Source organism: Stegostoma tigrinum, chromosome 16 (assembly GCF_030684315.1).
Source record: "Stegostoma tigrinum isolate sSteTig4 chromosome 16, sSteTig4.hap1, whole genome shotgun sequence".
NCBI classification, from domain to species: domain Eukaryota; kingdom Metazoa; phylum Chordata; class Chondrichthyes; order Orectolobiformes; family Stegostomatidae; genus Stegostoma; species Stegostoma tigrinum.
Genome location: NC_081369.1, coordinates 41,668,565 through 41,682,974, shown reverse-complemented (window position 1 = coordinate 41,682,974; position 14,410 = coordinate 41,668,565). Strand labels below are relative to the sequence as shown.

Here is a 14,410-nt window from a genome sequence, read left to right as displayed (position 1 = left end):
CACCTTCCCCTGCAACCGCCGGAAGTGCTACACTTGCCCCCACACCTCCTCCCTCACCCCCATCCCAGGCCCCAAGATGACTTTCCATATTAAGCAGAGGCACACCTGCACATCCACCAATGTGGTATACTGTATCCATTGTACCCGGTGTGGCTTCCTCTACATTGGGGAAACCAAGCGGAGGCTTGGGGACCGCCTTGCAGAACACCTCCGCTCAGTTCGCAATAAACAACTGCACCTCCCAGTCGCGAACCATTTTAACTCCCCCTCCCATTCCTCAGACGACATGTCCACCATGGGCCTCCTGCAGTGCCACAATGATGCCACCCGAAGGTTGCAGGAACAGCAACTCATATTCCGCTTGGGAACCCCGCAGCCCAATGGTATCAATGTGGACTTCACAAGCTTCAAAATCTCCCCTTCCCCCACCACATCCCAAAACGAGCCCAGTTCTTCCCCTCCCCCCACTGCATCACAAAACCAGCCCAGCTTGACCCCTCTCCCCACTGCATCCCAAAACCAGCCCAGCCTGTCTCTGCCTCCCTAACCTGTTCTTCCTCTCACCCATCCCTTCCTCCCACCTCAAGCCGCACCTCCATTTCTTACCTACTAACCTCATCCCACCTCCTTGACCTGTCCGTCTTCCCTGGACTGACCTATCCCCTCCCTACCTCCCCACCTATACTCTCCTCTCCACTTATCTTCTTTTCTCTCCATTTCCGGTCCGCCTCCCCCTCTCTCCCTATTTATTCCAGAACCCTCTCCCCATCCCCCTCTCTGAAGGGTCTAGGCCCGAAATGTCAGCTTTTGTGCTTCTGAGATACTGCTTGGCCTGCTGTGTTCATCCAGCTTCACACTTTGTTATCTTGGATTCTTCAGCATCTGCAGTTCCCATTATCACGGAGACAGACACTAGTTGTTTCACAGATAGTAGAAGCTGCAGATGCTGGAGAATCTGAGATAACAAGGTGTAGTGCTGGATGAACACAGCAGGCCAAGCAGCAGAGGAGCAGAAAGGCTGACATTTCAGGCCTAGGCCCTTCCGTTTCTGAAAAAAAGTCTAGGCCCAAAACATCAGCCTTCCTGCTCCTCTGATACTGCTTAGCCTGTTGTGTTCCTCCAGCTCTACACCTTGTTATCTGAGACACACTAGTTGTTCAGTTTTACTGAGGCAAATGCCCTCCTTCTGCACAACATATTCTATGATTCTATATGCCTGAGGAAAAGAAGTTATTTATTGAAGAAATGTAATTTCAAGGTGACTTGTCAAGTGAAAACAGCAGATTCTATTTGGGCAGTTATATCGTTTGGGATAAAGGAGAATGAAAGGATGAGGAAGCATCAGCTTAACTCGTGAAAACAGAATTAAAAGTTAGATCTCAGAAATTATTTCTAACAGAGTTAGTGCTCTTGTTCTTGGGGGCATAGTGAAGGTTCACCAGGTTGATTCTGGGACTGATGTATGAGGAGAGATCAACTAGGTTAGGATTGTTTTTGATGGAGCTCAGATAAATGGGGATTTGTGGGGGCAGACAGAATCTCAGAGACTTATAAAATTCTAACAGGACTAGGCGGTAGATGCAGGGAGCATGTTCCCAATGGTGGGTGTATCCAGAACCAGGGGTCACAGTATGAGGATTTGGGGTAGACAATTTAGGATGGAGATGAGGAGACATTTCTTCACCCAAAGAGTAGTGAGCCAGTAGAATTCATTACTACAGGAAGTAGTTGATGCCAAGTCATTGAATGTATTCGAGAGGTGGCTAGATATAGGCCTTGAGATGGATGGGATGAAGCAGGATTAGGCCATTGTCTTGGACAATCAGCCATGGTCGTGATGAGTGGCAGACCAGGTTCAAAAGACCGAATGGCCTGCTCCTAGCTTCTATGTTTCTATGTTAGTGACCTCTGGAATAGATTACCCCATGTCTGCTCCATATGCTAAAAGAATGAACTGGATGAGTTCCAGAGAGTCACAGGTTGCTCAAGTGATGGAATCAGATTGATGGGGAGCTGTAATTATAGACATTAGCTTTTGCAGTCTCCTGGAGTTTATGTCCAATCATCTTCAAGGGTCACACTTTAAACTGAAGACATGATAGTACACCTGCGCTGTAAGCAGATGCTTTTGCATAAACTGACATGACCATTCATTGTGTCCTGAGAATTCCCACAAATGTCACAAAAAAAAGCTTATTGCTCTACCCAACAAAAAACCACAAACTTTGAGGGCAACTCAGCCGTACCAAAAGAGGCAAAAAAAAGCGATCATTTTGCGACCAGGCCTGAATGAGATGTTAAAAGGAAATAGTAGTGGAGAACACTCTCACAGGGACCTTGGCACTTGCTTATAATCTCATCAAGAAGAATTACAGGATGGCTGGTCCAAGAGATGAAAAGGAGAAATCACACAAAAAGGGTTCATGGCCCCTCCCGAAATGGCCCGGTATTGTTCAGTTATGGTGCCGAGAAAAGGAATAGCCCAAGCCATAGCCCTAATTACCCTTCATTACAATGGCAGGAGAAATAAATAACAAGTGAAGACTGCTATCACTCAGAATCACCGACACAAATATACAGCAATCAGATCTTTGTTTCTTTCTAAGATGTCTTTTGAAGTAACATTTTAGCAAGCAAAACATTACAAAAATAAGGAGAAAAGAGGAAGAAACAATTTTGTTTAAAATTAATTCTGAATACATTTCTTTTAATATCACGAAAAGTAGTGCTTCCCAAATTCAATCTGGTGAAGCACTATGACCTGGTGCCGTACCTGAAGACTTTGGGATTGACATTACTTTTTCAAGCAGATGCAAATTATACTGGAATATGAACGAAGGAGAATCTGGGCATTAACCTGGTAAGAGTTCCATTGTGCACCAGCACAAACACAAATGCACAGACCAAATAGGACGGGCACAGAACAGCAACAAACAAGCTGTAACAAACAAAAGCGGAAACTGAAACTCCTGGAGAAACTCCGCAGATCTGGCAGCATCAGCAAAGAGAAAACAGTATCAATACCTCGAGTCCTGTGACCCTTCCCCAGAATTCTATGTCGTAAGTAACTGAAAAATTTTTGAAGGAGGGTCTCTGGACCCAAAACATCAATGGCATTCTCTCTCCATGGATGCTGCCAGACCCGTTGAATCTGTCCAGCAATTTCCGCTTTCACCTGTTTTCAGATTTCCAACATCAGCCATTGTTTGTGTTATTGTAGTAGCAAGCTATAATTCTACTGTAAGAGAAACCAAAATATTCATCTAATTGGACTCAGCTGAGAAGGAGGTGGTGAGTAAAGATTAACCTGGCTCAAGGTGATTTTGTTAAAACCTGCGTGAGATCAACACAAATTGTTTTGCAGCAAGAATAAACCCCATGGGTTAAAGGGTAATGTTAGCTGTTGAGTCATTTTTGAATATAGCTTGTGCTCATAACTGAAAGATGACTAAGTTTTAAACTGATGAAAAGATTTACAAATCTAAGTATGTTGTTGGCTTCAAAGTCACCATCTCCAATCTACTTGGGCCCAAAACCCATAATTGGAAATAATGAAGTACATCTTCACCATTAATTCTTTATTGTCACAGACAATACCAAAATGGGAAAAATTACATCTAACTTTATATTTCACATAAAAGATTGCATCAAAGGCCTGTTCATATCTTCTCTCCATTTGTAAAACGCCCCAAGCCTAAGTCTCTTCTCCAGGATCCTCCTTCAACACTCATCTGTCCTTTTAGCTTCTGGTGCAGTTTAATATCACATTTTGTTTGGTAACATGTGAAACATCGTAGGATGTATTACATTAATAACATAACATCATACTGAACATAAGAGGAACAAGTCATTCAGCATAGCTAGTTTATCTTGAGTCTCACCACATTCCATCTAACTGATCACAGTCTTTCCAGATATCTATTATAACTTTTCTCATTTATTCATCCAGCTTACTTTTGAAAACATCCAAGTTATTTGCCTCAACCATCAAATAGGTCACAATAGTACTGAGTTCTGATGACTACAAAGATTGCTTTCCTTGTTAGTTTTAGATTTCTTTTCCCTTCAAATTGGCAACATCCTTATTCAGTCCCTTGATATCATTTGCAAAATTGTCATTTAATGAAATCAAAGAAGACAAACAATAAAGAACATAGATGAGACCAGAATGATCTCTTTGCTTATGTTTCAATTCTTTCAGTTCAAACACCAACGATCAATAACAGCGAATGAAGAAGGGACAACGATAATGTCCATGACAATGGTTGGCTTTATGCCTTTTCCTAGCAAAATGAATTTTCCATCAACAGACTCTTCTTATTTCTCATATACGAGCACCACACAATGTCTGCTGAACATGGGGCGGGCAACAAACCCATCGAATGACTAATGATCAACAGAAAATAAAAATTTATACAACTTTCAATAAATAGCTGAAGATTTTCCAGAAATAAAATAAAATTTTGCATCACAATGTATAAGAATGCAACAACTGTAAGCAAATGAACTTCATGGAACAATATGTCAAAACAAATTTTAAAGTAAGACAAATCCTGTCTGTCAATTTTTCTCTCATGAGATTGTCCTTTCACCTATTACTAGTGGTGGTTTGAATTTAATAACTTGTGTTGCTATTGCATCTCCCTAATATTTTATAGTCGAACCCCAGTATAAGGGTTTTAGTGTAAGACCTGGGTCAAGAAATCTTTGAGGGAATGTTGCAGTTGTTGAATAGGGTAATTATTCTGGCAGTTTTGCGTGGATGCAAAAAATTTCATTGCACAACTTTAAAAGAGGATACACTAAATATTCCTCTTAACATTCAACTCCCAATCAACACAATCAAAAACAGACGAACATGTCAACTCTAGAAGTGCTGTTTATAAAACAATTGCTACATCAGCCTCTATAAAGACAGCCTGAATCCAATGCCTTCTTTTTCAAATAAGTTTGTAAAATCAGAAGCTTTATTAAAAAGGTTTACTCACCATCTTACACTTGGATACATCAGGTCAATGACTTGCAAAGTTGCAACAAGGAAATGGTATCTCGGGCTCATTTCTTGTATTGGAAGATTAAACACTTACTTCCCATATACATTCTAAATCCAATTCTGCAAATATTATAACAATCCAGGCAGGTTTTTGAATAAATAGAGAAATAGTACTGTAACTTCTAGTAAACAAACATGCTATTTTTAAAATTGGATCATTAACCAAAAAGGAAAAATCTGCTAGGCTACAGAGAAAATGCAGGACCATAGACCCAGGTGAATCACTACTTTGCAGCATATGTTTAATGGGTTGAATGGCCGCCTTCTGTGCTGCAAATATTACTATAATTCGCAACAAGCTGTAAAACATTTTCCCAGCTGTATGCGTCATCCATTGCCCTTAGTGCTCATCTTGGTACAAAAACAAACTATACTGATAGATAGATCCATGTTGTCCAATGCTGTATTCACAGCTGCGTGTAATGATTTATTGATCAGGTCTGAAGAAGGGTCAAGTCCCAAAAAGCCAGCCTTCCTGCTCCTCTGATGCTGCTTGGCCTGTTGTGTTCATCCTGCTCTACACCTTGTTATCTCAGATTCTCCAGCATCTGCAGTTCCTACTATCTCTTGCATACATCAATACTAAAGCTGAGACAGAGTTCCTGTAAGTCATCGCAAACCCTAAACTTTGAAAATGATTTCTTATCTCAACAGCATTTCTGTTATCTTAATAATTATAATAATGCTTTTCTATGCAAAAAACTGTTGATTTTTTTTCCCACTGACTCAAGTATAAGACTGGAGTAAAGTTTTTATGCCAGCTTTACGTATGTGATTTTTTTAAATGGATGTACCTTTTGTACAATACATAGTTTCAAAGCAAGTCATACATTTAAACAGCATGGACACAGACGCTTCAGTCGCCTCATCCATATCAACTAAATATCCCAAGTTCATCTAGTCCCATTTGTCAGCATTTGGCCCATAACCCTCTAAACCCTTCCTTTTAATGTACCCATCCAGATGCCTTAAATGTTGTAATTGTACCAGTTTACACCACTTGCTCTGACAGTTCATTCCATAAACACACCACCCTCTGCATGAAAAAGTTGCTCCTTAGGTCCCTTTTATATCTTTCCCCTCTCACCTATGCCCTCTAGGTTTGGACTCCCTTTCCCGATGAAACAAGACCTTGGCTATTCACCCTACCCATCCCCCTCATGATTTTGTAAACTTCTGTAAGGTCGCCCCTCAACCTCTGACATTCTAGGGAAAATGGCCCCAGTCTATTCAGCCTGTCCTGAAAGTCCAAACCTTCCAATCCCAGCAATATCTTTGTGAATCTTTTCTGCACCCTTTCACATTTAACAACATCTTCCCTTAAGCAGGAAGACCAGCGTGAACACAATATTCCAAAAGTGGCTTAAACAATGCTCTGGACAGCCACAGCATGACCTCCCAAAGCCTATACTCAACGCACTGACCAATAGGCCCTATTCATTATGCAGTTCAATCAAGTACATACTTTCTACAATACATAACATGCACTGTCTGGCTTCTGAAAAGTCACTGCTATGACTGATAAGAACCCACAAATTACCCGCACTACTTGAAGCTTTTAAAGCAGGTACTCTCGAGCAACTCAATCCATGACACACCGTCGAACAGGAGCAGAATTACAAACCAACATAACCTGTAACTAAAATAACAAGGTCTACAGCTGGATGAACACAGCAGGCCAAGCAGCAGAGGAGCAGGACAGCTGATGTTTCGAGTCGAGACCCTTCTTCAGAAACCTGCAACTGCATGGCCCAGCATATTAGCACTGAGCAAGGGGATCAACCCTGGTTCAATAAAGAATGCAGGAGGGCATGCTGGAGAAACATTAGGCTGACCTAAAAGTGAGGTATCTACCTGGTGCAGCTGCAAAACAGAATTACCTGCATGCCAAATAGCCAAAGCAGTAAAAAGTGATAGACAGAGCTAAGTGATTCCACAACCAACATTAAAGTTCTTCAGGTCTGCAATTTTCACTTATAAATGGTGGTAGACAATTGAATTACACACTGGAAGAGCAATCTCCAAAAATATCCCATTTCTCACTAATGGGGAAGCCTAGCACATCAGAGCAAAAGATCAAGGCCGAAGCATTTGCAACAATCTTTAGATGAAAGTACTGAGTGGATGGTCTGTCTTGGCTCCTTCCAGAAGTCCTCAGCATTACTTGTACCAGTCTTCATCTAATATACTCCACATGATATCAAGAAATGGCTGGAGGCACTAGATACAAGGGCTATGCGCCGTTACAAGTCCTAGTTAAGCTATTCTAGTACAGTTACCTGACAATGTGGAAAATTGCACTGCTATGTCCTGTGCAGGCCAAGCAGAGCAAATTCAACCCAGCAAATTACGCTGCATGAGTACATTTCATCATGAGTGAAATGATGGAAAATGTCATCAACAGTGCTATCAGGCAGCACTTGATTAGCAATAAACTGCTCAATGACTCACTGTTGGGTTCCACCAGGGCCACTCAGATCCTGACTTCATTTCAGCCTTGGCTCAGACACCAACCAGAGCTAAATTCTAGAGGGAGTGGTGAGGAAAGAAGGGACGGGAGAGACTGAAGGGGTCACCCCTTGATATCAAGGCCACAGATGACCGAGTGTAGCTGCAAAGATCCCTAACAAAAACTGGAGTCGATGGGTGTCAGAGGAAACAATCCACCAGTTGGAGTCACGCCTAGCACAAAGGAAGATGGCTGTGGTTTTTGGACATCATTCTTTTCAGCTCCAGGTCATCTTTGCAGGATTTCTGCAGGATAGACTGATTTAAAACAAAATCTGTTCAGATTATTACACACTTGGTGTAGGCTGAACTTGAACCAAGGCCTCCTAGCTCAGAGAAGTGACATTGCCAATGCACCATAAGAACTCCGTGAGTTCCTCAAGTTCGTGTCCTAGGCCTAACTATTTTCAACTGCTTCATCAATGATATTCCCTCCAACACAAGGTCAGAAATGAGAATGTGCATTTATTAATGCACAATCTTCAGCACCGTTCACAACTTCACATATTGAAGCAATCAAATGCAACAAGGCCTGGACATTTTCTAGGTTTTTGGCTGACAAGTAGAAAGTTATATTTGTGCCACAAGTGTCACACAATGACCATTTCCAACAAGAGAGAATTTAACCATAATCCCTTGAAATTCAATTGCATTACCATCACTGAATTCCTCCCTGTCAACAATCTGGGCATTATCATGAGTCTGAAACTGAACTGGACTAAGCAATATAGATGCCTCGAAGAGCAGATCATAGGTTAATGGTCCCACAGCAAGCAACTCCCCTCCTGACTCAATAAAAATATCCACCATCTACATCGAACAAGGCAGGAATATGATAGAATACATCCCACTTGCTTAGCTGAGTGTAGCTCCAAAATCATTTAAGTTTGATGCCATCCAGGACAAAACAGCCTTCTCATTGACACCACATCCATACACATTCACTCCCTTCTTCACCGTTGGGTGTACCATCTACAAGTTCACTGCAGAAACTCACAGAATTAGCACCTTCCAAACCGACAGCCACCATCTAGAAGGTCAAGGCAACAGCTACATGGGAACGCCACCTCCTGCGTTTCCCCCCCAAGCCACTTGCCATCCTGATTTTGAAATCTATCACCATTCCTTCAGTGCCACCGGTCAAAATCGTAGAACTCCCTCCCAAATGGCATTATTGGTCTGCCTATTTCAAATGGACTACAGCAGTTCAAGTAGCTCAGGTAGCTCACCACCACCTTCTCAAGAACATCTAGGGATAGCGAGTTTTGAGAAGATTTGTAGCTCAGGTTGAGGTTCTGGATGTGAGTTTGCTTGCTGAGTGGGAAGGTTCGTTTTCAGACGTTTTGTCACCATACTAGGTAACGTCATCAGTGAGCCTCCGACGAAGCGCTGGTGTTATGTCCCGCTTTCTATTCTATAGAAAGCGGGACATAACACCAGCGCTTCGTCGGAGGCCCACTGATGACGTTACCTAGTATGGTGACGAAACATCTGAAAACGAACCTTCCAGCTCAGCGAGCAAACTCACATCCAGAACATCTAGGGATGGACAATAAATTCTACTCAGCCAGGGATGCCCACATCCCATGACTGAATAAAACAAAGCAAATTCAGGTTGCATTTTTAAAAAAAGGTGATCAGTTCAATTGGAATTGGAACCAATTGTGGATGATGTGTTGACCAGATATGTCATGGATTAGCCTTCTTTGACAAAGTGCTGAGATGATTCATTATATACTTCTGCCTCCAAAAAGTGTTAATTATTAAATAGGCTAGCTTTAACAAAGAGGCAGATGGGTAGGAACAAAAGCAGAAATTGCTGGAAAAGCTCAGCGGGTCTGGCAGCATGTGAAGGGAAATCAGAGTCAATATTTTGGGTGTGGTGACCATTTCTCAAAACGTAGGGTCTGTTTTTGTTTCTGATTTATAGCATCCATGGTTCCTTTGGTTTTGAAATAAAAGTTAGGGTTAAGGTTATCTCCTTGACATATTTAGAGGGGGTCGGGTCTGGTTCATATTCCACCATCTGTCTTGGAAATTAAAACCTGTCCCCCCAGAACTTTACCTAGGGCCAGTGACAAAACCACTACATCACTGCCTTCCTGCAACACAGATTCACCAGTTTATGGTAAATTCACTACTTGCATGACAGAACTATTTTTATGAGGAGAGTTTGCAGAAACTGGCCCCGCATTTCAGAGTTTTGAGGAATGACAGGTGATCCCACTAAAACTCTCAAAATTTCTACAGAGCATGACAGGGAGGATATAGATAGCACATTTCCTGTGCTAGTGGCTCTAGAACCTGGGGATAATAATTTCAGGACAGGGCACAATCATTTAAGACTGAGATGAGGAGGAATTTCTTCACTCAGCAAATGGCAAATCTTTGAATTCTCTACCCAGAGTGCTGGAGAAGCTCAATCATTGAGCAGGTTTAAGACAGAAATCATAGATACCTGGAGACCAGTGACTGTAAGGGATATCAAACAGCCCAGGGAAGTAATAATGAAGTATTGATCAGTCATGATCTAAAATGACAGGGGAGGGTATGCTTGATGGACTGAATGGCTTATTCCTATTCTATTCTCCAGCAGGTACTTGATGGTTTTCATGACCAAGCAACCCCTTCTACATGTAAAGCTGTCTATTCTTTGTTTTATTCTGCACAGGCTGGATTAGTTTTATCTCCAGTCTGAGGTCAACTTTTTAAATTATGAATCATTGTTCTTAGGAAACATCTTTAACCCTTTCTGACACAGTATTGAACAAGTGGCTTAGTATTACTCATGTAGGAGGGGGTGTGTTAAGAGATCCACAAACCACAGATTCACAGAAAGTGAGAAGTTGGGAAAAGCCTTTTTCTCATCCTATATACTTTTGTGCAATGTGGATGGCTCTGGCTGGGCCTGCATTTGTCACCTTCTTGCCTCATGAGTGTCTCACTGGGGCCATTTTAGGTAGGCAACTGATAGGTCACCCAGTTATAGGAAGGATATCCTTTATTTATTCACAGGATGAGGGTCATCGCTGGCAAGGCAGCACTTATTGCCCATCTGAAATTGCCCAGGAGGTCAGTTCAGAGTCAACCACATTGCTGTGGGCCTGGAGTCACACATCAGCCAGACCAGGTAAGGATAGCAGTTTCTTTCCCTAAAGGACATTAGTAAATCTGGCTGGGTTTTTTGCGACAATCGACAATGGATTCACAGTCATCATTAGATTCTTAGTTCCAGATATTTTTTGAATTCAAATTCTACCATCTGCCATGGCAGGAATTGAACCCAGGTCCCCAGAACATTATCTGGGTCTCTGGATTAACAGTCCAGAGATAATCACTAAGCCATCACCTCCCCATTAAACTGGAGAGAGTTCAGAAGAGATTTTACCAACATGTTGTCAGGAATGGAGAGTTTGAGATTTAAAAATAGACTGGAAAGGCCAGGACCTTTTGCACTGGTACGTAGGAAGTTGAGGGGTTGCCTTAGTAATATGTATAAAATCGTGAGTGGCATAGATAAGGTGAATGACAAGGATCTTTTGTCTAGGGTGGGTGTATTCAAAACCAGGATGCTTATATTTATGGTGAGAAGAGAAAGATTTAAGTACAAGGGGTTTCGTGCGTGGAATGAACTGCCAGACAAAATGGTGAACACAGGTACAGTCATATTTAAAAAAACATTTGAATAAGTTCATGAAGATGAAAGATTTGGAAGGACATGGACCAAGCAGAGGCAGGTAGGACTAGTAAAGTTTGGGAACATGGTCAGTATGGACCAAAGGGCCTTTTTGACTCCACAACAGAAATAATACTTAAAAATGCCAAGACCTGGGTACTTAATAGCCACAAAGACAAAGTTGTCAGAAAAGATAGTGAAGGTAAAACAGGAAGTGCGTGGTTGTAGGGATTACGGAAGACACTGTCATGCTGTCAAGCGAGGATAGAATCCATTTTTGGTACGCACAAGTAGTAAAATGGGTTGTGTAATTAAAATAACGGCAGAATCCCATAGGTGTCCAAAGAGTGAGACATTGAACAAATTTGCAGGAAATTGGAGATTTACAAGAATATCGAGCAGTTAAAATGGATTTTAAATTAGATAGACATTTGTGGGAAGGAAACGTGCAGGTAAAACAAAACGGGAACGGGACTGACTGAATTGCACCTGAGAGCTGACACGGACAAGGCAGACTAAATGGCTTCGGTCTTTGCCGTAAATATGTACCTGTTAACGTGGTTACATACTTTTTACTCAGTTTGGTGTTTCGCCCTTACGAAACGTTACTGTTCACATGTTCTTCTTTCCAAAGGCAGTTTCTTACAACTTCTGTAGTAAGTACTAATAGCACACTTCAAAAAAGTATTAGGAGTGTTACTGGCGGGAACTCATACTGATTTGAGAGATGTTTTGTTTGAACTAAAACATTTGTTTTATCAAAGTCAGTAATATTTTTAAGCCCACACTAGTTTCACTACCGTGAGTGAACTGCAGACTAGTTTCACTTCATTCCCTCCAGAGACCGAAACACACAAATAGTTTGGTTTAGGCGGAACCTCGGAAGGAATCTGAACTAAACCGGAACATCTCGCTTTTTCCACACACTTACTAAACATGGCGGATAGCGGAGCGGTTGCGAGCAGCGGGGACACCAAGCTGAGTAAAAAGTAGGTAACCACGGCTTTAAATGCTGCTTCCCTCTTAACTATAACTACAAGTAGCTGCCGTTTCTATTTATGAAATTATTGTGGACTATTTATAGACTACAGCCCAAAAGCCTTTCCTCGTGTGGTCTTTGTACATTGCATCAGCGTCGCGCGAAGCATATTGGGTATTGTAGTCATTTACGGCAGCTTCGGTGCGAGGTCAGTGTCACAAGGAACTACATGCCCATGGTGCTCCGCGCAGCAGTATCTGATTCCAGCCTCGGTAATTCATATCACTTTCGTTTTTCCGAGCTTGGAGAGCAGCTCGTTCCAGATTTAAACAGTAATCTCTGGCTCTCCGCTAGGACAAAATTTTCCAACTCCCTTAACTAATAGTAGCGCTTTACCGCATTGGTTTAAGAAAGCATATCACTCCACTTTACCCGAAGACATAAGAGTATGCTGCAGTCAAAAAGTTGTCTTTTCCAAATAAACTATTAAAGCAGGGTTTTTTTTAGTGAAATGTATTCCAACTACAATTGCTTCATCGAGGGTTTTCCAGAAGTATTAGTTCTGACATTGTGAAGTTAAAAACCTTGGGACAGTGAAACTGAAACAAATTGCTGGAGAATTTCAGCAGGCGTGGCAATGTCTGTGGGGCGAAAACAGATAACGTTTCCTAGAATTGAATGCTGCCGGATCTACTCAGTTTCTCCAGCAATTTCTGTTTCTGTTTCAGATTTACAGCATCCGCAGTTCTTTGTTTTATTACAGTGAATCAAAATTTTAGAATTGAGTCGTTTGGTAGTACTTGAGTGATGCTGAAATAAATCATTTTGTCGAGCTACTTCATCTAGCATTCATCAGGATATTTCACAAGATGACCAGTTTGACAAAATATGTCTTCTTTCAGCAAAACTTGTTGAACAGCAGATTCTAATGAATTCATGGATAAACATATATTTACCAAATTAACATGCAATAGCTTGTCCTAAAAGAGTAATTAGTTAATGCAGGCATTTTCATTCTGTTTGTTACAGCTAAACACTTGTTCTTTGCTTCATGTTAGACTACATATTACTCTACATCTATTCATGCTTTCGTTTGTAAACTGTCTGTATAGGTGTTCTGCCATTTCCTGGTGAATTTGACAGAGCAGTCACTGAATATAATTTTTAAAAGTCTTAATAAATTGAGACCAAAAGAACTGCGATGCTGTAAACCAAAAATAAAAACAGAAATTGCTGGAAAGGCTCAGTTGCCCTGACAGCATCGGTGGACAGGAATCAGAGTTAACATTTCGGGTTGAGTGGCCCTTCCTCAGTTGAGATCTGCTGAGCTTTTCCAGCAGTTTCTGTTTTTGTTTCTTAATAAATTGAGCTGTTGCCCAGAATGTTTTGTACAATTAGAGGTGTTCTTATTAAGCCTTGCAAAATTCTAAAGGGGCTTGGCATGATAGAAACAGGTTGTTTACAATGACTGAGGAACCCAGAATACAGACTGTAAAATTAGGATTAGGGATTGTTTTTAGATCTGAGATAATAAATTTCTGAATTCACTTGTGAATCTGTGGAAGTACTGAGGTGATTGTGGATGCTCTCCATCACAGAGTTTTGATAAGGCAGGGATGGAAAATGTTTTAGTCTCCCAGGAAGTCAACTGATACAGGAAAATGATAGTAAAATGGACTTTAGGCCAAAGATTTTCTTACTGAATGACAGAATAATCTCAAAGATTTGAAAGACATATTCCTGTCACTAATAGTTGTATGTTGTATTCTTGAAACTAGTTTCTTACTGTCAAGGCAAACTGTACAAAAAGAGATGTAGTTTTTGGGTCATAGAGTACAAAAATCCTTGATCTAGTCTGGTCTTTCACTGGGGGATAAACCAGATTCAAGACCTGTGGCTTTAATTTGTGTGTCAATGTGATGATATTAGTTACCTATTCAGTGGTTCAAGAATTCTCTGGTACGGTGGATTGTGAGAAGGCTGACATTGTCATCTACCACGGACACTGCTCACCCACAATTAAATGCAAACAGTGTTGCTGCCAAACCACTGGCTAATTTAAAGGAATCTATCAACAAACAATACAAACAAAAGGTGAAGAAAAAAAACTCAGAAACAACGTCAAGTTGTTGAGAGTCTTCTCTGCTGTCAGATACCTTAGACTTCTGAAACTGGATGCTGACTTAGAAACCAC

General features: G+C 41.3%; 1 protein-coding gene across 2 annotated transcripts in view; it reads left to right on the top strand.

Annotated features, from left to right (window-relative positions):
- The first annotated feature begins 12,088 nt into the window (after positions 1 to 12,088).
- The window catches only part of kars1 (lysyl-tRNA synthetase 1), a 36,891-nt gene continuing 34,569 nt past the window's right edge, over positions 12,089 to 14,410 (top strand). Inside the window, exon 1 of one of the 2 annotated variants that reach the window (XM_048546468.2) lies at positions 12,089 to 12,226. In XM_048546468.2, coding sequence (XP_048402425.1) covers positions 12,174 to 12,226 — 53 coding nt within the window. In that variant the 5' untranslated portion in view covers positions 12,089 to 12,173. The remainder of the gene's footprint in view (positions 12,227 to 14,410) is intronic. The other variant, XM_048546467.2, reaches the window with a different exon arrangement.